Source organism: Mastomys coucha, unplaced genomic scaffold (assembly GCF_008632895.1).
Source record: "Mastomys coucha isolate ucsf_1 unplaced genomic scaffold, UCSF_Mcou_1 pScaffold5, whole genome shotgun sequence".
NCBI classification, from domain to species: Eukaryota; Metazoa; Chordata; class Mammalia; order Rodentia; family Muridae; genus Mastomys; species Mastomys coucha.
Window position 1 is genome coordinate 102,167,770 of NW_022196911.1, and position 24,646 is coordinate 102,192,415.

Consider the following 24,646-nt stretch of genomic DNA (forward strand, 5'->3'; position numbering starts at 1 on the left):
TCCTTGGGCCTTTTCCAAAAATGTGTGCTTCACTTTGAATGCTTGCTACTAAAATATGGCTCAAAATTCGTCTTGGACCTCTGCAAAGTTCCAAGTCCATCAAGGTGCTTAATGATCTCTGGTCCTTCTTTCCTCCTCTCAGAAAACCTTTTTTTTTTTTTTTTCAGTAAACTTTGCCCCACCCCAATTTGCTTCTTCTAGTGTGTTCATTTTTAACCAGTACTCAGACACTTTTTGTCAGGGGCCACTTGTTAATAGGTGGCAGACATTTGTGGGCAAAGGGGCCTAAGTGTCCCATTGTCACAGTCAGTCCCAGACAGCCTTCCACAAAAGACTACCTGAAGCCCCGAACAACTTCTGCCCTCCCCTGCCTGAAAAATGCCTTAGTATCAGAATGGGTTCAAAGAGATGCTGAGCCACTGTCTATTTGGACACGAGCCGAAGTTCTTCAGAGTATCCCGGGTTCAGGACCCCTGCCCCTCTCCCTAGGATTCAGAGCCCCTTCTGGATCAGAGAATTTGCCCTTGTCCTGAACCACCGCCTTACTGCCACGTCCCTTGGCTTATTTCAGCACCACTCCGCGGACAGCTCCCGGGCGGGCGCAAGCCCTGTGTAGGAGGAGGAGCGCTGAGCAGTGGGAGCGGGAGGACTAGAGAGGGCGGGGAGGGCAGACGCTGGAGGACGGGCGGGGCCCGACAGCCTTCCCCGGGGGCGGCGCCCACCCCAGCCCGACGCTGCTGAGTCCCAGGACTGACGGAGACGCCAGGAACCGGGGCGCAGGTCACTCCCAGCAAGCGCTGTTACGGAACGATGCCAGTCCGCAGGGGCCACGTTGCTCCCCAAAACACTTACTTGGACACCATCATCCGCAAGTTTGAGGGCCAGAGTAAGTGTGAGGTTTGGGGATGTGGGGGACACTCTGCAGTACGGGTTGGATGGCAGGAGGGGCCAAACTTTTCACTAACTTCTGATGGGGTAAAAGAAAAGGCAGGGCTGGGGGCTGGGGGGGGTTTAGATTCTGAATACAAAATCTTTCATTTTGAGGTTCCCAACACCTCCTCCATATGTTCCGTGTCTAGGGTAGTATGCAGCTCTTCTACCTCCCCACAGCAGTTTTCTTGGGGTCCCAAGCCCTGGCCTGCCCTCTCAGTCACTGCCCACTTACCCCTCCAGATCATTCACGCCTCTCCTGGAGGTTTGCTTGACTTCCTGCTTTTCACCCTAAGAGCAGGTCTGACTCCCTGGTCACAGCCCAGCTTCCTGGTCTGGACCCCCACTACTGTTCCAGGAGTTCTGGGGTCTTCCTCCCGCTCTACTGACCCTAGCGGTCCTGGTCTTCCCATGGCCCCCAAGCCTGGCTCCTGCACCCCTACCTTTCTGCTCTCTGCCCCCTTCACTCCCCTCTATGCTCCCAGAAGGAATGACCTTCCCCCAGGGCTCTTGGTCCTCCCACCCTCCCTTGCTCTGTACTCCACCTCGCTCATTCTGGCCCCTGCCTGCTCCTGCGTATGTAAGTCCCCTCCTCAGCTGCTACCGGTCCCTATAATCTTTCCCTCCCGACTACCCACTTCTGGCTGCCATGCTCTTCCTACCTTTTACCTTCCACCCCAGGTCGTAAGTTCCTGATTGCCAATGCGCAGATGGAGAACTGTGCCATCATTTACTGCAATGATGGCTTCTGCGAACTCTTTGGCTACTCCCGAGTGGAGGTGATGCAGCGACCCTGTACCTGTGACTTCCTCACGGGCCCCAACACTCCAAGCAGTGCCGTTTCCCGTCTGGCGCAGGCCCTGCTTGGGGCTGAAGAGTGCAAGGTGGACATCCTCTACTATCGCAAGGATGGTGAGGCACAGTTGGGCCAAGAGTTCTATAGGCTAGCTTTCTCATCTATCATGGAGTGCCCTGGGGGAAAGGGTCTGACCTAAAAAGCCAAAGAGCCTAGGCCAATTCTAGCCCCACTCTGGGTCTTAGTTTCCTTATTATTAGACAGAGGCAATGATTATTGCATGTCATGTCTTCTAAGGGACTTGAGATTGGGCTGAGCCAACTATTGGTACTGGTCTAGAGCAGAGCCTCTTGCTCCACTTTCCCTCCCCCATCTCCCAGCTATCTACTCTGTCACTGCCAGCCCCAGCTGTCAAGCAGCTAGAATGGAAATTAACCTTCCTGCATCTGCTCTGGGGATTAAGGGAGGAGTCAGCCCCCCAAGGCCTCTATGGCTAGCCTGTGCATAGGGGCTGCTGGCTGGAAAGGAAGGGTGAATCTGTTTTACTTAGGTCCAGAGGTTTGGGAAGGTAGCCTTGGGTTTGCTGTAACCAGGTGGGCTACCTAGATGGACTTGGTGTTTTTAAGTGCTGCCCTAGCCCTTGGAAAGCACAACAGAAACATAAGTTAGGGGCTGGGGCCCAAAAGCTCAGCAGCCTCAAGTCTCTCTCAGTGGATGAGGGTGTGGAACTATAAGTCAGAAACTGAGTCTCTTGGAAATCACCAGTCTTTCCCCAAATCTGGTCCTGCATCAGAATTACCTGGGGCATGTTTTGCAAAACATACCTTCCCCAGAGAGAGGCTGACTCAGAAGGTGCAAGGGGAAACCAGACAGGTGTATCTGGAAAAAAAAAAATCTCCCCAGAGGTTCTGATTTCCTGCCAATTTTAAGAACCTTTGGCTTAGATAACTCCCTCCGTTTCACGAGTGTGGAAGGCTCTTCTCAAGATCCCATTGCCAGGGGGCAACAGGAACTGAAGTCTCTCCAACTCTCTCTCTCTCAGAGATGTTTGTTCTAAGTAATCCCAAGAAAGAAAGGACCTCAACTCTCTCCATGCTTGGAAGAGGGAATGTGGGGGAAAGAAACACCCAGAAGAGAGAAGTTGCCCCCTGGGAACCATCAGAGAGTACAAACAAGGCAGGCACCTCTAGATTGGGATCAAGGGGTGCTAAGAGCCTAACTTCCAGAGCTTTGGTGTGTGCATGGAACATGACTGTGTGTGCATGAGCGTGTTCGTGTATGTGTGTGTGCACGTGTGTATGCATTCATGTGTGTACGAATATGTGTATACATGTGTGTACATGTGTGTATGCACATGTGAACATGTGTGTATGCACATGTGAGCATGTGTGTATGCATGTGTGTGCATGTGCGTATGCATGTGTGTATGCATGGATATGTGTGTATACATGTGTGTGCATGTGTGTATGCATGTGTATATGCATGCATACGTGGATATGTGTGTGACTGTGTGTATATGCATGTGTGTATGCATGCATGTGTGTATGAGTGTGTGTGCATGTGTGCACATATGTGTGTGTGTGTGTTTACAGGATTCTGAGGGCTTCTCAACTCCGGTCTTGGCCACACCCCTGGCTGTCCCTTTCTGCTGCTGACCAAGTGAATTGTAGGTGGGAAGTACTGTGATAGAGGCAAGGAGCAGGAGTTCTGGAAAGCATCCAGCTTAGGCTGGCTGTACTCACAGGGTTAACAAAGTCAGAATATTTTTAAAAGCTGCGACTTCACCTCTTCACATCCTTGCAAGGGAGAGGTGACAGTCAGGGGAGTGAGAAGGGTCCCAGAGGAACAAGACGGGACAGCAGGAAGTGGAGGTGCCAAAAGAATAGGTCCGTTCTGTTTCTTTGCTGGACCCTAGAGCTCTGTGTGCACCCCAGAGGGTGAAGGACAGTCATGGACTCCCAGGCTTTCAGACCCTGGGGTATCTGGACAAAGGGCAGAATTCCAGACTAAGTTTTGGCCCCTCAGATCAAGATTCAGGTCTTCAGAAGTCTGTCAAGGTTCATTAGCTAACAGAAAGGACCCTGGGGACTTAGTCTTGGAGACTGGCTCTGGGTGAAAAGAGAAAATCTCCCACTTACCTGGTGCTCCGCAGTTCCAGCCTGCACCATTCCACCTTCAGGCCTTCCTTGTCCTGTTATCTAAGCCTCTGACCACCTGGGCCATCCTGAATTGGCCTGAAACCAAGAAGAGAGCCTATATTACCCTGTGGTGCTTAGATAATTTATGTCTGCATTAACAGTCCACTCTGACTATGTCACTTTTAAATGTGATTTAAAAATCATACTCATACGCATTGGACAGAAAGGCATCCCAACTGCGATTTCTTCTTTCTTTCTCTCTCTGCCCCAGCCTCTGACTCCAGGGCTGAGGGAAAGGGTCCTGAACACATCTCCAACCGGTTTATTTATAATCCTCCCTTATTCTTGGTTTTTTGAGACAGGATATCAACTGGTGTTTTCCACACACTAACCTACAAATTTCAGGATGGCAAAGCCGAGAGCAGCTTGATGCAGCTGCCCCTCCCGGGAGTAGCATCATCTTGCAGCATCAGTCTCCTAAGGGCTCTCAGCCCAGCGCTAAGCGAGCTGCACATAAAGAGACAGGGGCAGGGCAAGGGGTGTGGCTTGGTGGTAAAGCATTTGTCTTGGATGCAGGATATCCTGGGTTTCAACCTCAGACTCCCAAAAGGTAAAAGACAACAAGAAGGCCATGATGAAGAGAGGGTAAGGGTCAGGATGGGGAAGGGACATGAACTGTGAGAAGCAAGATGAGCAAAGCCAAGGGGTGGATGAACAGAAGGAAGTGGGGTGATCTAGGGGCCAGGCAACCCCTCTTGATCAGAGGAGTGTGTGCTGAGAGGAACGTCTTGGAGGAAGAACCAGGCAGAGACCGGCCCTTCCTCCAGGAACAGAGCAAAGACACTGGAATGCTGCCATTCCTCAATATAGACAAGGACAATTCACTCCCTCTTCCACTGAGCCAGTTACTGTGGGCTCTGAGTCACAGGTAAGGTAGAAGGAGAGAAAGGACTCTGGCTTTTTGCAAATCCTCTCATCTGCTACCACCGGCGTGGTGGGTGGGACGAGGAAAGCCACAGGAGAACCCTACCAGCTCCCCAGCTCTCACCGATACAGGGGTTGCATCAGTGGGGTACAACCAGTTGAAGATGGCCCTGGGAAGTCCCAGAGGCATGGGAAGTCTGGAGCACCTGCACTTCTGGGGGGCTCCACTCCTCACCTGGTATTAGGTTAATTTCTCCAGGGCCAGAGAGACTGAGAGCATAGTGTGGTCTTAGGGGCAGGAACACCGCTGTGCCCCAAACTGACCAGAGTCATTGTAGCACTAGGAGCCCAGGAGTGGCTCAACAGGCAGACAGTGTCTCTGGTGTGGATGTCTCCCTTGGGCCCAGGCAGCAGCTGGCAGATGGCTGCCTGGTGCCTGGGAGTCCAGGGATCTGATCCTGATCCTGGAGATTCCTGCTCCCAGGAGGAAAGTGGGAGGAAGATGGGAACGGGGGGTGGGGGGTGGGAGACAGCTGCACCCCAGCTTGGAAAGTGAGTGCTTAAGTGTGAGGTCTGATGAAAAGAGGTTCCAGGGGTCCCTATAGTGACAGTGTTCCTACCACACGGCACGGCTTGGATCCATGGTCCTTTCCCAGTCACTGGGTCGGTTATCAATCCCCGGGACAGATGACACAGACCTGTCCCTCTGGAAAAGCAGCTTGGCTTTCCAATCTGCATGATCACTTGAGCCTGCTGTCCCTGGGGATTCTCCCTTTTGGAACTGACACCTAACGATAGTTTGAGTTAATAGATATAGTATACCTAAGGGGAGCCCGCTCACAGGCTGGACTCTGAGATAGCCAGCATTTCAACTCATAATGATCCACTTGCCAACGATGAGGCCCTAGGGCAGGGAGACGGTAGTGTGGCCAGAGAAATAAGGGTGTGGCCAGCAGTTGGATCTGGGATGCTAGGAGCTTTTATTTCCATGGCCTTCTCCCTCCCTCTTTAGCCCCCCAGGTCACTACTCTGTCTACTCCTTGGCCCCAGCCTCTGCCTGGGGCTGCTATTTCAGCTCCATCTTCAAAAGTGAGACCTTTGCCTTTATCCCCCAACCTGTTATCGGCCGAGAGACTAGGGATCCTCACCCCACGTCCCCTGCCAGCTCCAACAAATCTGTTTCTCATAACCCTCATTTGCCTGCTCCAAGAACCTCCTAAGGCCTAATGTGCCAGTTGGCTCCATGCCCAGCACTTGATGTGTTCCTAGCAAGTTCCTTCCAACGGCAGGGAAAGCAGGCATCTTTGTGGGGTAGCTATATGGGAGCCGAGCCCAGGGCCAGCCAGAGCTACAGGAGGATGGCATGCCCTCCCTCACCTCCCCACTTAATCCACCCCCATCTGCTAAGCCTTAATTACCACAGAAGCAAACCTCAGAGCTAAGCCCTGGACTGGGGGCTGAGTATGGGCTTGGACCCAATGCTACACTATCTCCTAATGAGCTGCTCTGCCCTATGGAGGGCAGGGGGGACCTGCTGGACAGCGTTATCTACCCTCTGCCAAATAACTCTGGTCACTGTCTAGGTCTTCTCTCCAGTGGATAACCTTCATTTGACCTTTATGCGAGCCCTTCCTTAGCCGCTGCACGAAGGGCCCCCTCAGTGACCAACTCCATCCCTGCCCATGGGGTTTGCAGCCTCCAGCTTCCGCTGCCTGGTGGATGTGGTCCCCGTGAAGAATGAGGACGGAGCTGTCATCATGTTCATTCTCAATTTCGAGGACCTGGCCCAGCTCCTGGCCAAGAGCAGCAGCCGCAGCCTGACCCAGCGTTTGTTGTCACACAGCTTCCTGGGCTCTGGTGAGTGCTATCAGTGGGTAACAGTAGTGGGGCTGGGGGATTCAAGACCACCCCCCATCCCTGGCTTCTCTGACCCTGACCCTGGTTTCAGAGGGCTCTCACAGCAGGCCAAGTGGACAGGGGCCTGGCCCGGGCAGGGGCAAGTACAGAACTGTCAGCCAGATTCCGCAGTTCACACTCAACTTCGTGGAGTTCAACCTGGAGAAGCACCGCTCAGGCTCCACCACAGAGATTGAGATCATCGCTCCCCACAAGGTGGTGGAGCGAACACAGAATGTCACTGAAAAGGTCACCCAGGTATGGGTCTGCAGGACCGGGGTGGTGGTGGACTGGGTCCCTCAGCTCTTCTGAGGTCATGACTAAGCAGGGAGATGTGACTTGTCCAGAGTCCCCCTCACATCTTGGTCTGAGTCCCCAGCCTCCTCTTATACAGTTTGAGTCTGATTCTTGAGATGCGAAGGCCATACTTACCTGGCAGGGGAGATACCATGATCACGAAGGTGGTTATCCCAGGGCGAGGCTTATCCATTGCACTCCAGATGTGCTGACCCCCGAGATTTCCCCAAATTCGGAAACTTGTCTGCATAATTTGTGGTAGTGGGGGACTGCGTTGGCGCTCTCCCCTGTCAAGCAAATTAAAAAAAAAAAAAAAAAAAGATGTGAAGGCCAGCCTATGGCTCTGTGTTCACAAGGCAGGAGTGGTACAGAGGGCCAAGCCCATGCAAAGACAAGGAGAGGAAGGAGAGATGGAATGAGCCCTGCCCTGGTCCTGCTCTTTCACTTTGCTTTTGGCCACTCCTTGCCCGGTATGTAAACAGTATGCCTGGCAGAAGTGGGGTAGTGCCAGGACCTCTAGCTAACTTTGAGTAATATCCTGGGTATCCATCTATAAATGTCCCTCCTGTGCATCTTCTACATGTCCCTTACTGGATCCTCTTTTTCAGCTGACCCCCACAGTCCCTTCTAAGGGGATTGTTGGCCTGATTCTTCCAAGGGAATTGAATAGAACCCTGCTTGAGACTTGAGTCAACAGGATGCTGGCACTGGCTCACTATGTGACATTGGACAAAGGACACCCCTACCTTTGGGCCTCAGAGCTCTCATATGCAGGAAAGAGTTAGGCCAAATGGTCTCTGAGGACCCATTGACATTAAATAGTGCCAACTCAGGAGACAGAAGGGGCTTTGTTAAGCCGTAAAGAAGAGCCTAGGACATGGATGAGAAAGGGACGGCAAAGGGGGACTAGACAATCCTTTTACTGCCCCTTGTCATCTGAAGCATAGCCAATGCCAGCACCAGCTGTGGAGGAGACCATTTAGCCTCACAGACAGGACTAAGAAAAGGCCTGGCAGGGAGGAGAGCCCTAGTAGCCAGGGGTGTGGCACCGTGGCCTGCTGCTTTGCATCAGAGTTCAGCTGTCAGAGATACTTTGGTGGGTCCTGGTTGAAAGCCCACATGGACCCAGAGCTAGCTGGGTGAAGGAACATAGGCTACTGAGCTGACTATGGAGTCAGGGCTGCATATAGAGGTAGAGAAAAGAAAAGAAAAGAAAAAAAAGAACCCTGAAAAAAAGAGGGTCCAGGTCTATATAGGATCCCAGTTGGGTTCCTGAGGAAGTAAAAGGTGGGCAAAGGCTGAAAGCTGAGCACAGCAGGACATGGTGGCTCCAACTGAGGGGACTGGCTGTCAGATCCATACCATTTTAGTGGAAATCATTCCTTAGATTGATTTCTTTCATCCTGTGATCCTATCTCCTGACGGTCTTGTCTGCAAGATCAGAGCCTAGCATGGCTGTTCTCCTAATAACAGTGATGATGGAGGAGTCCATGGGGATGGTCAATCCCTCCCATCCTTATTGGAACAGAGTCAGAGTCAGATGGTGGAGTAGGAATAATCTAGAACAGCTGTTCTCAACCTGTGGGTTGTGTCCTCTTGGGGTGGGTCACCTATCAGATATCCCACATGTCAAATATTTACCTTATGATTTATGACAGTCACAACATTACAGTTATGGAGTAGTGATGAAATAATCTTACGGTTGGGGGGGGGCACCACAACATGAGGAGCCTCATTAAAGAGCTGCAGCATTAGGAAGGTTGAGGACCACTGCCCTAGAAGCAGACAGATCCATCCTGTTTAACCACATTCCTATGCGGTTTGTTATCCATCTCACTTGTGAGGAAACAGGGGACCACAGTCTCTTCGAGCCACAGAAGAAACAAAACAAATAGCAGCCCTGGAATTTAGCCTGGAGTCTGGCTTCAAAAACACATGCCCTTCCTGATACCCCAGCTGCTTTGCTTCATGTTAGGCAGCTGGGAACTGTTGGTTTCTGTCCTAGCAACCATCCATTGCTGTGTAGTCTTGGAGGCACCAGGATGAAAGGAGGATGCTCTGCAGACTGCAGTGACTCAGAAGTGGTGTAGATGGAGCTCCGTGGAGCCCAGGACTTATTGAATGTCCAGACTGGCTGAACCCCAACCCAAATTTGGTTCTTTCCATGGGATGCTCTGAGAGTTGTCCCAGGGAGGAGCCTCATTGGCCCTCAGGACTAAAGACTCCTCTGGAAATGACTTGTTCCCATCAAGAATCCCAAACTTGGGTTGGGGAGTTAGCTCAAGGGTAGGGAACTTGTCTGTCCTGTGTAATAAGACCCTAGTTTTAATTCTTAGCACTAAAGCAAACACCAGTGGCCAAACAAAGCCTATTGAAGACAACCAACCCAGCAAGCTATCTCAACCCAGGCTCTTCCTTAAAACATACTCAACAAGCCTGGTCCTGCTCACCCCAAGAGCTGTTTCGGAGAATGCTTGTGAGCTCCCAAGGATCAACCATGTGGGCAGAACCCTGCTCTCTCCCTCTGTCCTACCTCCTCCTGACATACCTGTTCCTCATGTGCCCTTCCTTTGTCTCTCTGCCTTTCATGACTTTGTGACAGTTCTCCCCAGTCCTCCCCATAGACCTGTCTCACTAGCACTGGCTATTCCCACTGACCACCCATGGCTTCTATCCCAGGTCCTGTCCCTGGGTGCAGATGTGCTGCCAGAGTATAAGCTACAGGCACCGCGCATTCACCGAGGTACCATTCTGCACTACAGCCCCTTCAAGGCCGTGTGGGACTGGCTCATCTTGCTCTTAGTCATCTATACAGCGGTCTTCACACCCTACTCGGCTGCCTTTCTGCTCAGCGACCAGGATGAATCGCAGCGTGGTACCTGCGGCTATACCTGCAGCCCGCTCACCGTGGTGGACCTCATTGTAGATATCATGTTTGTTGTGGATATCGTCATCAACTTCCGAACCACCTACGTCAACACTAATGATGAGGTGGTCAGCCACCCCCGACGAATCGCTGTCCACTATTTCAAGGGCTGGTTCCTCATTGACATGGTGGCTGCCATCCCTTTTGACTTGCTTATCTTCCGCACTGGCTCAGACGAGGTGAGCCTACAGGACCCATGCCAGCAGCCATGCTGGCCCCTCCCTGCCTCACAGCTGTGGTGCCCATCATTGACACAGAAAGCAAATGGAAGTAGAAGGGGCTTGGAATCTGCCATCCCAAGCTATATGCCTCCAGACCTGGGGACCATCCCTCCACCCAACTCTCTTAGTAGGTCCAACTAGAGGGTTGGGCTGCTAGTTGGTCTAGAATTCTGTCCTCTGTGGGACGCACATAATATAATCCTCAACTCCTTATGTTACCTTTTAAGCCATAATCACCATGGAGTTAGAAAGGGGATGATACACAGGCTGCATGTGTATATACTTATGGATCCCTGCATCTCTTCTTGCCTCAGCCCTTCTCTATGCCCACTCTGCTTCCTGTGGGTAATGTGAGAACACTTCAGGGAACAAAGCCTATTGCCTTTGGGGTTCCCAACCACTCCGTCCCCTCTGCCTGTCCAATAGAAGATATCAAGAATAGACTACTCCCCGAACCATTCCCAAGTCTGCTCCTTTCCCCTCTGCTCCCACTGACTCTGCCTGCTCTGAGTAGACTTCATGCCTGCCTTTCCCCCAGGTTTTGTCTTCTACACAGGAACAGAGGCAAGTCTCAGCTCTCTTACCCAGTCCTGCCATTCCTCCCTTAGGACTTCTCATGGCTCTCATAGCCCTTGGAGTTAAAAACCAAGATCTTCACAGATCCTCAGACCCACTGGAGAAGCCACACACACACCTCCCCAGACTCTTTTCTCACTGTCACCTCCCACTCTTCGGGTGCAAGGGTCACGGTTGATTTTCCATATGGGCCATACCATTTCATGCCTCCGGGGTTCTGTACCAAGGGCACCCCTTCCTCTGCCTCCTGTTTGCCTAGAGAACTTTTTTTTTTTTTTTTAAATCCCTTTTAAAGAATTTATTTATTTATTTTATATATGTGAGACCACTGCTGCTGTCTTCAGATGCATCAGAAGAGGGCACCAGATCTCATTACAGATGGTTGTGAGCCACCATGTGGTTGCTGGAAATTGAACTCAGGACCTCTGGAAGAGCAGTCAGTGCTCTTAACCGCTGAGCCATCTCTCCAGCCTCCTAGCTTCATTTTCAATGACGCACTCTATGTCATCTCTCTGAAGCCTTCTCTGACCTGTTTCTGCAGACTTAATCTCTCCTTCCTCCTTGCTCCTACGGGATTTCTCTCTAGCAGCCAAAATGTTGCTCTATATTTTGCCTGAGAAGTCCTTTGAGCTCTTTATTTAAATTCCACGGCCAAGTGCCTGCTTGCTTTCCTGAGTGTTGGTGGAATGACTGTGTGATAACAAATACAAAAAACAAACAAACAAACAAACATAAGCCTGAATATACCCTTCGAGAGCTGAGCCTGATTTTCTCCGCCTTTCTCTGCCCCTAGACCACCACCTTGATTGGGTTACTGAAGACGGCGCGCCTCCTGCGGCTAGTGCGTGTGGCCCGGAAGCTGGACCGCTATTCTGAATACGGGGCCGCCGTGCTCTTCCTGCTCATGTGTACTTTTGCGCTTATTGCGCACTGGCTGGCCTGTATCTGGTATGCCATCGGCAACGTGGAGCGACCTTACTTGGAGCCCAAGATTGGCTGGCTGGACAGCCTGGGTGCACAGCTTGGCAAGCATTATAATGGCAGTGACCCAGCCTCGGGACCCTCTGTCCAGGACAAGTATGTCACCGCCCTCTACTTCACCTTCAGCAGCCTCACCAGCGTGGGCTTCGGCAATGTGTCGCCCAACACCAACTCTGAGAAGGTCTTCTCTATCTGCGTCATGCTCATTGGCTGTGAGTGGGACCTTGGACAGGGTACTTCCCCAAATAGGCGGCGTGCAGATGTGTATACGTGTGCACCACTCATATACAGATTTTAGCAGCTGTTTAGACATTGTTCTAGGCCAGGTCATTTGCAGGGCATAAAGGGCCCTTGTTTGAAAAATTATTTAAAAAGTTTAGATGGTGGCCGGGCAGTGGTGGTACATGCCTTTAGTCCCAGCACTTGGGAGGCAGAGGCAGGCAGATCTCTGAGTTTGAGGCCAGCCTGGTCTACAGAGCTAGTTCCAGGACAGTCAGGACTACAGAGGGGCCTTGTCACAAAAACAACAAACAAACAAAAAAATGTGGATGGTAACAGCCACTCCTTTGAGCAAGTCACCGATGTTCAGGTCAAATTCTCTTAGAGGTCCAGTTTCCAGAGAAGCCAAAGGTCTTAACCTGTTGGAGACTCACAGCTAGGAAGTCTCTAGTCCCAAGGCCAGCCCAGAGGTCGGCTAGAAGAGTGAGAGCTCACAGTCTCTTCAGAGAGCTTCCTGCCTCCCAAAACACCTGGTTTCAGAACCCTAGAGGTGGTGTGGAATTTACACATCAGGTTGTCATGTTCAGAGTATTTAGAAAAACAAAAACAAGGAAAGGGAAGGGAGGAGGAGAGACAGAGTTTTCCCTGTGTTATATTTTTGCAACTTTGAAGGAGGAAACATCTGAATCTGAAAACAAAGCAAAACACCATCGCCCCAGTTCTTTCCTCAAAAAAGTCTAGCCTGTGAGCCCCGAAGAAGCCTGGAGGCACACACAGTCACTCTGCCCAGGGTTTTTGTCCCTTGTATCCCATGTGCTATCTCCGTGGAGAGAGAGGGGCTCTTCCTTGGGGTCTTGCGGAGACTGGGAGGTCAGGAGTCACCCAGGAACTCCTCATTCCCATCTCACCCCTCCCCCAGCCCTTATGTACGCCAGCATCTTTGGCAACGTGTCAGCCATCATCCAGCGCCTGTACTCCGGCACGGCCCGCTACCACACGCAGATGCTGCGTGTCAAGGAGTTCATCCGCTTTCACCAGATCCCCAATCCACTGCGGCAGCGCCTGGAAGAGTATTTCCAGCACGCCTGGTCCTACACCAACGGCATCGACATGAACGCGGTGAGCCCTGCAGCCCTGCTGGGGAGTGGGTGGGCCACCAGCTGCTTGACTCATGCCCAGGGGAACGTCCAGGGCCCGGTGCAGTGTACCCCTGCTCCCCATCCTTCTACCCATACACAACACTCACAGCCCCTGCTGTGCCCGGAGGGACTCGCCATACCCCCCACCCGCAGGTGCTGAAGGGCTTCCCTGAGTGCCTGCAGGCGGACATCTGCCTGCACCTGCACCGCGCGCTGCTGCAGCACTGCCCCGCCTTCCGCGGCGCCAGCAAGGGGTGCCTGCGCGCGCTCGCGGTCAAGTTCAAGACCACGCACGCGCCGCCGGGAGACACGCTGGTGCACCTGGGCGACGTGCTCTCCACGCTCTACTTCATCTCCCGCGGCTCCATCGAAATCCTGCGCGATGACGTGGTCGTGGCCATTCTAGGTGGGTCAGGTAGGGTTGACCAAGGGGTTTGAGGCTGGAGAGACCCTACCGGGTTGCCTTCTTTCTATTGGGTATCCTTAACAGCAGTGTTGCTCAGATTCCTGGATGTTGCCAGGTAGTCCCAGCACTCGGCAGGCGGATCTCTGTTAGTTCGAGGCCAGCCTGGTCTACAGAGTGAGTTCCAGGACAGCTAGAGCTATGCAGAGAAACCCTTCTTTGGAAAACAAAACAACAAAGATTTTTAAAAAAAAAAAAAAAGAAGAAGAAGGAGGAAAGAAAGAAAGAGAAAAGAGAAAAAAAGAAAAAAGAAAAAAACATTTAGTTATTCTTTGGGCAGGGACACCACATAGTATGCTGTGACTGCGGAGGTCACAGAACAGCTTGGCTGTCCCTTCCACCTTGTAGATTTTACCTCAAAGAATCCTTAATCCACCTCTCTGCCTGTCATGTGACCTTCGGCAAATCACTTGACTTCAAGTACCTCTGGGTCCTCTCTTCTACGGGTATCTTCCTAGCCCTTGACTCCAAGTGTCCAACTAACTTCAACCATGTTGGATCCTGATCTCCATGACCTGGTTCTCTCCCAGCCTGCTCTGCCCACTTTTCTCCATCACCCTGCCCTCAGTGGCTTGGTCACCCGAGGCTGGCATTCCGCTTTCTTCCCACTTCACAGCCTCACCTGGGTCAGCCCCTTGCTCCCACAGCTTGAGGCACAAGGTTCCTCAGTGCTGTGTCCTAGCCCCCATATCTCCTTAGAGTCATTCCCAGAGTGCTGGGAATGTGACTCAGTTAGTACACTGTTTGTCTAGGATACTTGAAGGCCTGGACACAATCTCCAGCACTACATTAATCGGGCATGGTGATACACACTCGAAGCTAGCCTGGGCTCTAAGAGAGCCTGTCAAAATAGATAGATAGACCGACAGACATGGATGGATGGACAGACAGACAGATTGATTGACTTTTTTTAAAAAAGCCAAGCCAAGTACACCAGATTCCAACTTGACACCATCACTTGCCCTCAAAGGCAGCGTTGTCCCCTGCCCTTCCACTGTCTGGGCTGAAGCCAACCCCAGGAACATCCTGCCGGTTCCCCATCCTCTGCCCCTATCCAGTCATGTACAGAGCGCTATGTCTCCCTTACTGATAGATGTGCCTTCTGTACCAGCCTCCACTGGGTCTGGCCCTCCTGGTAGCTCCTCCTGGAGGAGCTGTCAGGAGCTCCTCCCTTCCTGAGTTCTCCCATTAGGCACATCCTCAGTACTTCCGCCTCCCAACAGCCAATGGTTACACATCTGCACAGATTTCTCGTCCACTCAAAACCCTTTGCTAGGTCCCTAGGGGCCAAAGGAAAACCCTTGGTTCTACCCAGTCGAGTCACTCTGTGGGTCCTGTCTCCATCCCCTGGTACAACGTGCCCAAGCTAGACAATGATTTCTTGTCACCCTGTGATGCCACTCTTCTGTCACGCTGCCATTCTGTCTTCACAGCCCACCCTGCCCCTGTCAAGGCAGACGCAGCCATCCTCCAGACTGACCTACAGCATGGACTACCCTATGAGTCCCTTCCTTCCACCCAAGCCACGTTACAAATGCCACCCACATGGGAGAGATTATTAATAATTAAGAAGCTGGTCCAATTTAAGTTTCAGTGAGAGATAAGAAATCCTCTCATCTTGTCCTGAGTGGAAATAGACATTAGATCATAATTTTTCATGTGTTAAAAAAAATGAAGGTCATTATTGCATTACCTAGATGATATCAAGGTTCGGAATTTCATGTGTGACCCTGGCAAGTTCCTTCTTTCTCTGAGCCTCAGTCCCCTCCTGTACAGGGATGATCTTCCATCTTGTTCTCCTGGTGGCATGTGCCTATCCCCCATCAAACCCTCTCTCTGTGCTGAACTATTAGTGTCCCTTGTACAGTGTCACAAGGCTGAGGAGCTGGGCTTCCCCGGGGGGCAGTAGGAGTCAGAGAAACCATGGTCTGTGGCACTTACGACTCGGGTCTCTCTTCCTCCAGCCTCGACTATGCAGGGACGGCCATGTGCATAAATTCTCTTCCTCTTGGGGGCTTTGTCCTTCTCCTCAAATGTTACTCCTTCTGAAAGCCCCTGCCTCCTTGCCCCTCCCTCTTTCGTGGCCCAGAGCTCTTGGTTACATCTGCTTCTAAGATACATTATTCTGTAACCTTGACAACCCAAGAGCTCGCCTATTAGGGGTCTGAAGGACTCTTGTGGGAGAGTCTCTTACTCATGTCTATATCCTATTGCCAGCCTAGCTCCTGGCTCTGCAAGAACCGAATGCTTGCATCAGCTAGCTTGGCTGTCTACCCTGTCTATCCTATGAGCTCCATCTCTCCTTGTATCTTGCATTGATCTACTCTGGGGCCTCTGGCTTTGAGAGATACGTTCTCAAATATGGCCACCTCTGTCCCTGCAAACAGTCCAGTGGAGTGGGTGACATAGTTACGGCCATTTGAGGGTTGAAGACACTCGCAGACAGGAAGGTAGCTTCCCAGGGTTGCTCTGCCAGGGGCTTGCTGGTTCCATGTTTGTACAATGGAGAGTAAGGAGAGCAAGAAACAGAAGGTCCAGGTCCTGCCCGGGGAAAGCTAGACACTTTCATCCATGGGTCCTCTACCCCTGCTCCATAGTGTCAGTGGGTCAAGGGGAGCAGAAGGAAACTGAGCAAAGGACTTGTAGTGTCCCTGACTGCCTACTGTCCCCTGGCCAGAATGGGAACTTCGCTAAAGGGTGTAGGCAACCAAAGGACATTCTGGTGGAAGGTGGTTCTGAGGGGCTAAGAAAAAAAGAGAACCCATGCTCTCGGGACAGAAGCAGCTCTGGGGGAACTTTTGTGGAACTAAGGACTGATGAAAGGCCTCTCTCATGCTCGTCACCAAAGCCAGCACATGCAGCCCTGTCCTCAGACCCCCTCGGCATCAGGGCCCCGCTCTGTGGGATTTCTGAGGTGGGAGGTAGGAAGATCACAGTCAAGGGGCCCTGAGAGAAGGTCTTTATAAGGGAGCCAGACCCTGGACGGACCATCATCCTTCTGGTCGGCAGGGAAGAATGACATCTTTGGGGAGCCTGCCAGTCTCCATGCCAGGCCAGGCAAATCAAGCGCAGATGTGCGTGCCCTGACCTACTGTGACCTGCATAAGATCCATCGAGCAGACCTGCTGGAGGTGCTGGACATGTACCCCGCCTTTGCAGACACCTTCTGGAGTAAGCTGGAGGTCACCTTCAACCTGCGGGACGTGAGTCTGGGTCTGTGGGCCGGGGTATTGGTGGCTGGCTGTGGATGGCAGCCTGCTAAGGGCTTGATTTGCCTGGCCTAAGGGACTCACTTGACCACTGCCTCTTCCCTTCAACCCTCCCCCCTCCCGTGCATTTTTTGCTGGGATGTTTCTGTACCTACTAGGCACAAACACACTTCTGTACCTACTAGGCACAAACACATCACTAACTATAGTTGGCTTCCATTTAATGAGCAGCTACTGTGAGCTAAATCCTGGGCTTCTTTTATGTTGTTCTAGTCTTGTCCTTGCATGGGATTTTCTTATCGCCATTATCTAAATGAATAAACTGACCGCCAGAGAGGGTAAGTTAATTGGCCAGAGCCATATGGCTAGTAAAAGGCTGAGCCAAAATGTGGATTCAAATTGTCTGGCCTTAAAACCCAGGTTTTCCCATCACACGGCACTAAGCTAAAAAGATGGGATCTGACACCAGAGGACTCATGGTGCAGCATGGGGATACAGCTGTGTCTTAAGCTTATTACTCAGCGATCCAGGAGAAATAAAGTGTCATTCATTTAAAGAGGCAAAGAAGCACAATTTCTGGGGTGCTCCAATGTCTTAGGGTTACTATTGCTGTAATAAAACACCATGACCAAAAACAAGTTGGGAGAAAAGGGTTAATTTCATTTTACTGCTTTGTAGTCCATCATCCAAGAAAGTCAGGGCAGGAACTTAAGACAGGAACCTAGAATCAGGAGCTGATGCTGAGGCCGTGGGGGGAATGCTACTTGCTACCTTGTTCACATGCCTTGCTCAGCCTGCTTTTATATAGCACCCAGGGCCACCAGTCCAGGGGTGGCACCACCTGCTGTGATCCGGGTCTTCCCATATCAATCAGAAAAGCACACCATAAGCTTGTCCTCAGGCCATCTGATGGGGCCCCTTTTCTCAGTTGAGGTTCCCTCTTCCCAGATGACATTAGCTTGTGACAAGTTGAAGTGAAACTAGCCATCCCATCGAGTTGGCCAAAGAGAGTGGGCATTATAGGTTCAGTGGAAGTTCAGAGACCTTCCGGGAAGAAAAGTCTGAAATCAACCAGTAAGAAAGACAGGAACTGAGCCTTGGCACCTCCTTTATCTGCTGTGCCTATCCTTCAGCTTCCAGAGAAGTGCTCTCGTGGCCTAGGTGGCATACAGCTTCTAGAGTGTGGTGCTAAGGTTGATTTTCTTACGGTGGCTGTCCCTCCCCATGCTGTTGCCTCTGCGACTCTCTGTTCCCTTCTTAAACTCCCCAGTACCCCAAAAGTACCCTGCTTTGTTGGCATAGCTATTGGGAGCCAGCTGGCGGCCTTTGTGTCCAATGGATGGACACTAGGGTAGAAGGGGTGTGGTCTTCATGGTCTTAATTAGCCAGAGTCAACTGTAACCCCAAGGTGCTCTCAAGCCTCATGGTACCAGAAAGGTTATAACCAAAAATGCTACCGTGGGTACCATTAGAGTGGGCTGAGGGCTCCGGACCCAGTGTTCACCAAAAGACACTTCTTACTGACTGGCCCGTGCTGGGGTGTGGGCCACTAGGACCCTGGAGAAAAGGCAGCCAGTGATGAGCCCTTCTGCCATCCACCCCAAGGCTTGCTGCTCATAAAACCAGCTCCAAAGACTTTTCTGGGGGATTCTGCTTGGTTACCCGGGGTTACCAAGTTCATCATCTCCAGGCCTGTTTACCTGCCCAAAGAGCCTCTCAGGAGAGAGCCTGCGGGAAGCTGCTGCATTCCCCTGGGGTGTCTAGATGCCTGTTTCTACTTTTTCACTCAGCCATTTACAAGGGCCACAGAGGGGAACTTGGGGACAGGGAGGAACAAAGAAAGATGCTGTCCCAGCTCTGGTCCCTGTCACTTGTTGCTCTTGTTCCCTACAAGGCAGATGGGGGTCTCCAGTCAACACCCCGACAGGCCCCAGGCAACCAAGACCCCCAAGGCTTCTTCCTCAATGACAGCCAGTCAGGTGAGTCCAGCCAGCCCCTGCCCGGGGGTCCTGCCCAGCCTTTAGTCCCTTCTAGTGTCCCCACTACGCTGACTCTCCTTGCAGAGGGTGTGTCAGCCACTCAGTGATAGGAAAGATTCTTCTTTGAGCAAAGAACTAGAAGCCTTTATCTTTCTCCCCAACTGTGCTGGCCTGTGTCTGATGAGTCAGAGAGGGAGAGCTCACAGGTTGCTGGGTGCTTCTTTCAGGGGTGGGTACTAACCCAAGTGCCCAAGGTTCTGTATCAAGGTACCAGGAGATTCCTGCCCCTCCCCAGGCTTCAGCTGTATGAGCAATGAGACCAGAGCTAGAAATCCTGACCCTGACCACTCCATTTAAGCTGAGGTGTCCAGCTCCCCTCCCACGGATATCCCAGTTGGGGCCTGAAAGCCAGACCTCTGTAAGAACAGGACTTTATCCTCAGGGAACCCAGGCAAGGAGAACCACTCCTCATACTGTGTTCCCAGGTCAAGTAGGGGGAGCACTGTGGGCTTTGGTGAGAAGGGGCGGGCCTGTGGAATCAGATGTAGCAAAGGTTGTCCCCTTCTTTCCTGAAGGTGCCGCCCCTTCCCTGAGCATTTCAGACACATCTGGGCTTTGGCCTGAATTGCTACAGCAAATGCCCCAAAGTCCCCCGAACCCACGACAGAACCTGGATTGCTGGCCTCGGGAGCTAGGCTTTAAGTTAGAACAGCTCCAAGCCCAGATGAACAGGTGAGACCCTCCCTGGCAAAGGTCAGCTGGGTGCCTCTGACTGGTAGCTTATCCCTGGGGGCCTGGTTGGGTTTTAGAATAGGATCCATTTAGGATAGGTTTCTAATTCTATGTCACTAAGCATAATACCTAGCGTGGCTTCCTCCGTCAGACTCTAGAACATGCCAAGGAAGCTTCTTGTGGGGAAGAAATATATCCATGTGCAGGCACAGATTCCAGAGGTGCTTGGAAAGAGGGATTGCCTGTGGATGGCATAGGGAAGGCTTGAAAGCAAGGGCTGGGGGTGGGGGTTCAAATCATAGCTGTGTAGCTCATAAGTTAGAGTGTGAGCAAGCTCTGAGCTTAACAGCTTGATGCCTCAGTTTCACCATACTATAAAATGGGTACAATTAGAAAATACCTACATTAAAGCATCGTTAAGACTGAATGTGGTATGCACCATGCCTAGTCCCTGGTGTCATGAAAGATGGTATGTGCTAAGGGGAATTTGAACAAAGGCTGTGGAAAGGATCCTAGTGGAAAAAAATTGCCTGAGGTAGGTGCCAGGCTACCATTTCACTCAACAGAAGTGAGAGGTATCTTTGACATCTGAGCTGCTCTCAGAACCCTGACTTTGACCATGGCGCCCTGCCTGGCAGATTGGAGTCCCGAGTGTCATCAGACCTCAGCCGCATCCTCCAGCTACTTCAGCATCCGCGGGGTCACCCCAGCTACATCTTGGGAGCCCCTGCCTCCAGTGATCTGGCCTTGTTTCCTGAAACTTCAATGACTCAGAGTTCAGAGTCTACGCTTCCAGTGGGACATATGCCCTCTGCACAGGTGAGAGGTGAGGGGGTCCCCAGGGTCTCCCTGACCCCTTAGCTCAGCCTCAGGGTGTCTGTGGTAGAGTGACAAGCTGTGTCTTCTGCTGCCCATTCTATGAATGACATCGCCTGACTGGGCAGCTTAGACAGGTGCTGGCAGAGCTCTCATGGTGATCACAGACTCCACAGCTTGGGGAGATCTAACAGGACCCTCAGGTCCCCTCAGTTCTCCGAGGAGGAGCAGGTAGAGCTCTTTCCGGCTTCCATCCCAGAGGTCAAAGTGGACCAATATTGGCTTAGGGGCTGGGAGAGATGGCCCAGATGGGAAAGTGCTTGCCATGCAAGTGTGAGGACCTGAGTTTGACCCTTACCACCCATGTTAAAAGCTGGGCTTGGTAGTATACACTTGTAATTTCAAGGCTTGGGAGTAAAGTGGACCCCTAAGGCTCACTGGCCAGCCAGTCTAGCCTACTTGGCAAGCCCTAGGTCCTTGTGAGAGACCCTGTCACAAAACCAAGGCAGACATCTCCTGAGCAACATCTGAAACAGACCTCTGGTTTCTACATGAACATGATTTATGTGTACATGCACTGGCACACATTCACACACACACACACACACACACACACACACACACTCACAAAATGAGAAAATATCCAGGCTGACCTGAGGTAGAGGTAGGGCTCCATACACAATATACCCTCCTTACCATTGCCTTTCTCCCAGACCCTAAGCTATGGTGACTTGGACAAACACATCCGGACGCCCAGGAATTTCTCCCCCAGGATACCTCACATGGCCACGGCAGTGGACAAATCTCTGGTGCCATCCTCAGAACAAGAGCAGCCTGAGGGGCTCCTGTCACCTCTAGCCTCACCTCTGTGTCCCTTGGAAGTACAGGGACTGGGTGGTTCCCGCTTTTCCTCCCTCCCTGAACACCTCAGCTTTGTCCCCAAGCAGCTGGAGTTCCAGAGACATGGTTCAGATCCCGGACTCACGAGACCCCAGGATAAAAGCTACCATGAGGGAATTTAAATACGGCGAGGCGAGAGTTAAGCCCCCTTTGGGGAGGGCCAGACAGCTCTCCCATAAAACTCTGAAAACCATTTTCTCAGAAAAAAATTAACGTCTGCTGAGCCAGGTGACCAGGACGACCTGAATGAAGAGGCTTGCGACTTGGCCCTGCCTCCTTGGAACTCCCTGTCGTCAGCCAGCCAGGCAGAGGGTTGCTCAGAGAGGTAGCTTACAGGATTTGAGAGTCAGTGGAGAAGAGAGATGCTTCAGATCTTCGGGAGAGTCTTGCTTGGGGCCACACGTGATCAGAACCACCCTCTGCCCCAAAATCCCAGACCCAAGGTCAGAGTTGACCAGACCTTTACCAAAAGCCTCTAATATGGCTGGGATTAGAGGTGTCCTCTGTGGTGGACATAAAAGGCAGAACTCCAGCCCTCGGTCCCTCTACCCCTGAAAGTCCTGTAACAATATCTGGGACATGCAGTATCACATAGCTAATAAAGTCTTGAATATTTCATGTTGGGCTAGATGTGTAACTTTCCTGAACACCCTCAGGTTCGTGCCTATGATGGGGCCTTCTCCAAAACCTTCCCACATCCAGCCTGTAGGAGACCTGGAGGTGTCTCAGCTGAGAGCAGGAGCTCCATAGCCTGAAGCTCTCTCCAGCTGAAGGGAAACAGAGATTCAGTCTAGTGTCCATAGTGTTTGTCCGGCACTCTACCATCCTGTCCTACACATGCTTGTTCTTCTAACCCTCAAAACAGCCTTAGGAAGTTGGCTTTACTGTCCTCGTATGAGAGGGCTTGGGTCGGTAGCAGAGAGACTATGGCACTTAGCAGAGTGTGAGCAGGCCTTCTGGGCATGTCTGCTCTGGTGATGGTTATATGGATGTGTTCCAATTAGAAAAACATGTGTGCTCCCATATGTAAATGACATTTCAATAAAAAGTTAAACTCAATGTACTAGAAAAAGGAGAACACGGTTTCAACCCACACCACCTCACTTGAGAGACCTGTTAAAACATCCACGCCCCGCCCCAGCCCATTTTTCCTTCCTTTTGCAATTTCTATTTGATGCCTCAGAGTCTGTTAGTGAATATATGAGCACACATTTGCAAACTTGTACAAACTAAAACGTTAAAGTTAGCTCTTTGTACCCTTAGTAAAACTTTAACACTAATTCAAAACAACATCTGGGGGCTAGTGGGATGGCTCAGCGGGTAAAATGCTTGAGGACCTGAATCACCACCCTCCAAGCCCTAATAAAAATCCCTGCAGTGATGATACATTCTCTCAATCCTAGCACTGGGGGGGAAGGGGGCCCTGAGACAGGAGGATCCCTGGGATTCATTGGCCAGCCATTCTAGCCTAATTGGTGAACATGAGGCCAAGGAGAGCCACCGTCTCAAAGGAGGTGTGTAGCATTCATGAGCACAGCACCTTAGGTTGTCCTCTGGCTTCAGCATGCATACACATATATGTAGGCATACACACATGTATCCATGGCTTCTCACATACATGGACATACATGCACTACAAAAGTAGTTCATGCCTGTAAATGCAGCACTTGAGAATCTGAGGCAGAAGAGCCATGGGTAGCAGGCAGGGAGCTACAACAACATACTAAGATAATCCAACCATCCGGAAAACCAGCCAACACAACTGCAGATATTAGAAAGTATCTCTCAATAATAATCTTAAATGAAAATAGCTGGAACTCACCAGCAAACATTTAAAAACCAAGATCTGTTGTCTCAAAACAAAACAAAATGACCCCAAACCATTTCAATGGCAAAGACACCTACAGACTGGTAATCATAGGATAAAAGTCAGTCTGCAAGCAAATGGTCAGAAAGCAGAGAGGGGTGGGTGCCTAAGCTTTGCACTTCTTCTTAAGTCTAAGACCCCAAGCCATGGGATGGAATCACCCACCGTTAAATCTTCCCACCTCAATCAATAAACCTAATCTAGAAAATCCCTTCCACCCATACTCCAAAGTTTGTCTCCCACCTGGTTTTAGAGTCGTTCAAGTCGGGAACCATCACAGGACATCAACAGATTGCAAAGAAATTCAGAGGACCATTAGGAATTCCTTTCCAGTTTATATTCTACACCTGAAAAAAAAATCTAGAAAAAAAATGGGTGAATTCCTATACATATATAACCTACCAAAATTTAATCAGGAGAATACCTGCAATTTAATCAGACTGATAGCAAGCAGCAAGATTGAAGCAGCACTAAGCCAGGAAATGCAAGGGACTGGATGGATACATTGCCAAATTCTACCTGTTCCATAAAATGGGAAGATGTCTACTAAGACCATACTACAAAACCATTATTAACGCACCAAAAAATCAGAAATGATATAACCAATAGAAAACTATGGACCAAGTTTCCATAAGCACAGAAACAAAACTTTTCAATAAAATACACACCTAGGTATCCAGTTTTGTTGTTGTTGTGGGTTTTTTTTGTTTTTATTTTTGTTTTGGTTTTTGTTTTTTTGTTTTTTTTGAGACAGGGTTTCTCTATGTAGCCCTGGCTGTCCTGGAACTCACTCTGTAGACCAGGCTGGCCTCGAACTCAGAAATCCATCTGCCTTTTCCTCCCAAGTGCTGAGATTAAAGACATGTGCCACCACTGCCCAGATCCAGTTATTTCTTAAAAATTTTTATTATTTTGAAACAGATTCTCAACTAGCCCAGGCTGCCTCTAATTGGGTCTGTAGGCCAGGAGAACAGCAACTTTCTGATCCTGCTGACTCTACCTTCCAAGAGCTGGATTAGAGGTGTGTAACACCATGCCTAGGCGGTATTAAAAACAAAGTGCACAGTAGACTTATTCATACAGGTGGCCATTACTAAGGGATGGTTGATAAGTGTATACCATTGTCCCTCAAGGCTTCCAGTGTTTGTTTCTGTTGAAATCACATTGATTAAAAATTGTATTTTATGGGCTGGAGAGATAGTATAGCCCTGGATGCTCTTGTAGCAGACCTGGGTTGGATTCCTGGCGTTCACATAGTGTCTTACAACCGTCTGTAACTCTAGTTCCAGGGGATTAGATGCCTCTTCTGACCTCGTGGGCACCTGTTTACATGTGGTACACTTACTTATACTCTGGCACATACAAATACACATAAAATTAATGTATTTTAAATTTGTGTTTTATAATACTGCCTAGCAATTCAATATTACCTCTTTCAATATCGTTGAAACATTTACATTTATAATGGTGTACCCAGATCCAGGCTTTTCTGCATTTCAAACTCATGGCACATAGACGTTTAAAGTTGGATTACCTTTTGTCTTCTGAACACCCCAGAGGAGGAAGGTGTGAGTTCAAGGCCAGCCTGGTCTACAGAGTGAGTTCCAGGACAGCCAGGGCTACGCAGAGAAACCCTG

The 24,646-nt window shown here is 50.7% G+C and overlaps 1 protein-coding gene, 1 long non-coding RNA gene and 1 other non-coding gene across 5 annotated transcripts; 2 read left to right on the forward strand and 1 right to left on the reverse strand.

The window, feature by feature from the left end:
- Positions 1-810: 810 nt before the first annotated feature.
- Positions 811-21,758, forward strand: Kcnh6 (potassium voltage-gated channel subfamily H member 6). 3 transcript variants are annotated; one of them, XM_031353391.1, is made up of 14 exons: positions 811-886; positions 1,612-1,842; positions 6,484-6,645; positions 6,737-6,942; positions 9,661-10,086; positions 11,498-11,652; positions 11,812-11,897; positions 12,824-13,023; positions 13,197-13,449; positions 16,516-16,709; positions 18,610-18,694; positions 19,270-19,426; positions 20,065-20,245; positions 20,956-21,758. In XM_031353391.1, exons 1-14 carry the CDS (start codon positions 811-813, stop codon positions 21,262-21,264), a joined length of 2,721 nt encoding a protein of 906 aa, XP_031209251.1. In that variant the 3' UTR covers positions 21,265-21,758. The 3 variants fall into 3 exon arrangements, 2 of the variants coding, with proteins under 2 accessions (XP_031209251.1, XP_031209250.1); XR_004113497.1 differs by having other exon boundaries at positions 11,498-11,897; positions 18,506-18,694; positions 20,956-21,230; XM_031353390.1 differs by having other exon boundaries at positions 11,498-11,897.
- LOC116079479 lies at positions 7,109-7,271 on the forward strand. The gene has a single exon (XR_004114024.1). It is a non-coding gene; the product is annotated as a U1 spliceosomal RNA (small nuclear RNA).
- On the reverse strand, positions 13,061-24,619 carry LOC116078303. The gene is made up of 3 exons (XR_004113498.1): positions 24,544-24,619; positions 23,253-23,369; positions 13,061-13,660 (listed from the first exon to the last, which is right to left on the reverse strand). It is a non-coding gene; the product is annotated as an uncharacterized LOC116078303 (long non-coding RNA).
- Between the last annotated feature and the right edge of the window lie 27 nt (positions 24,620-24,646).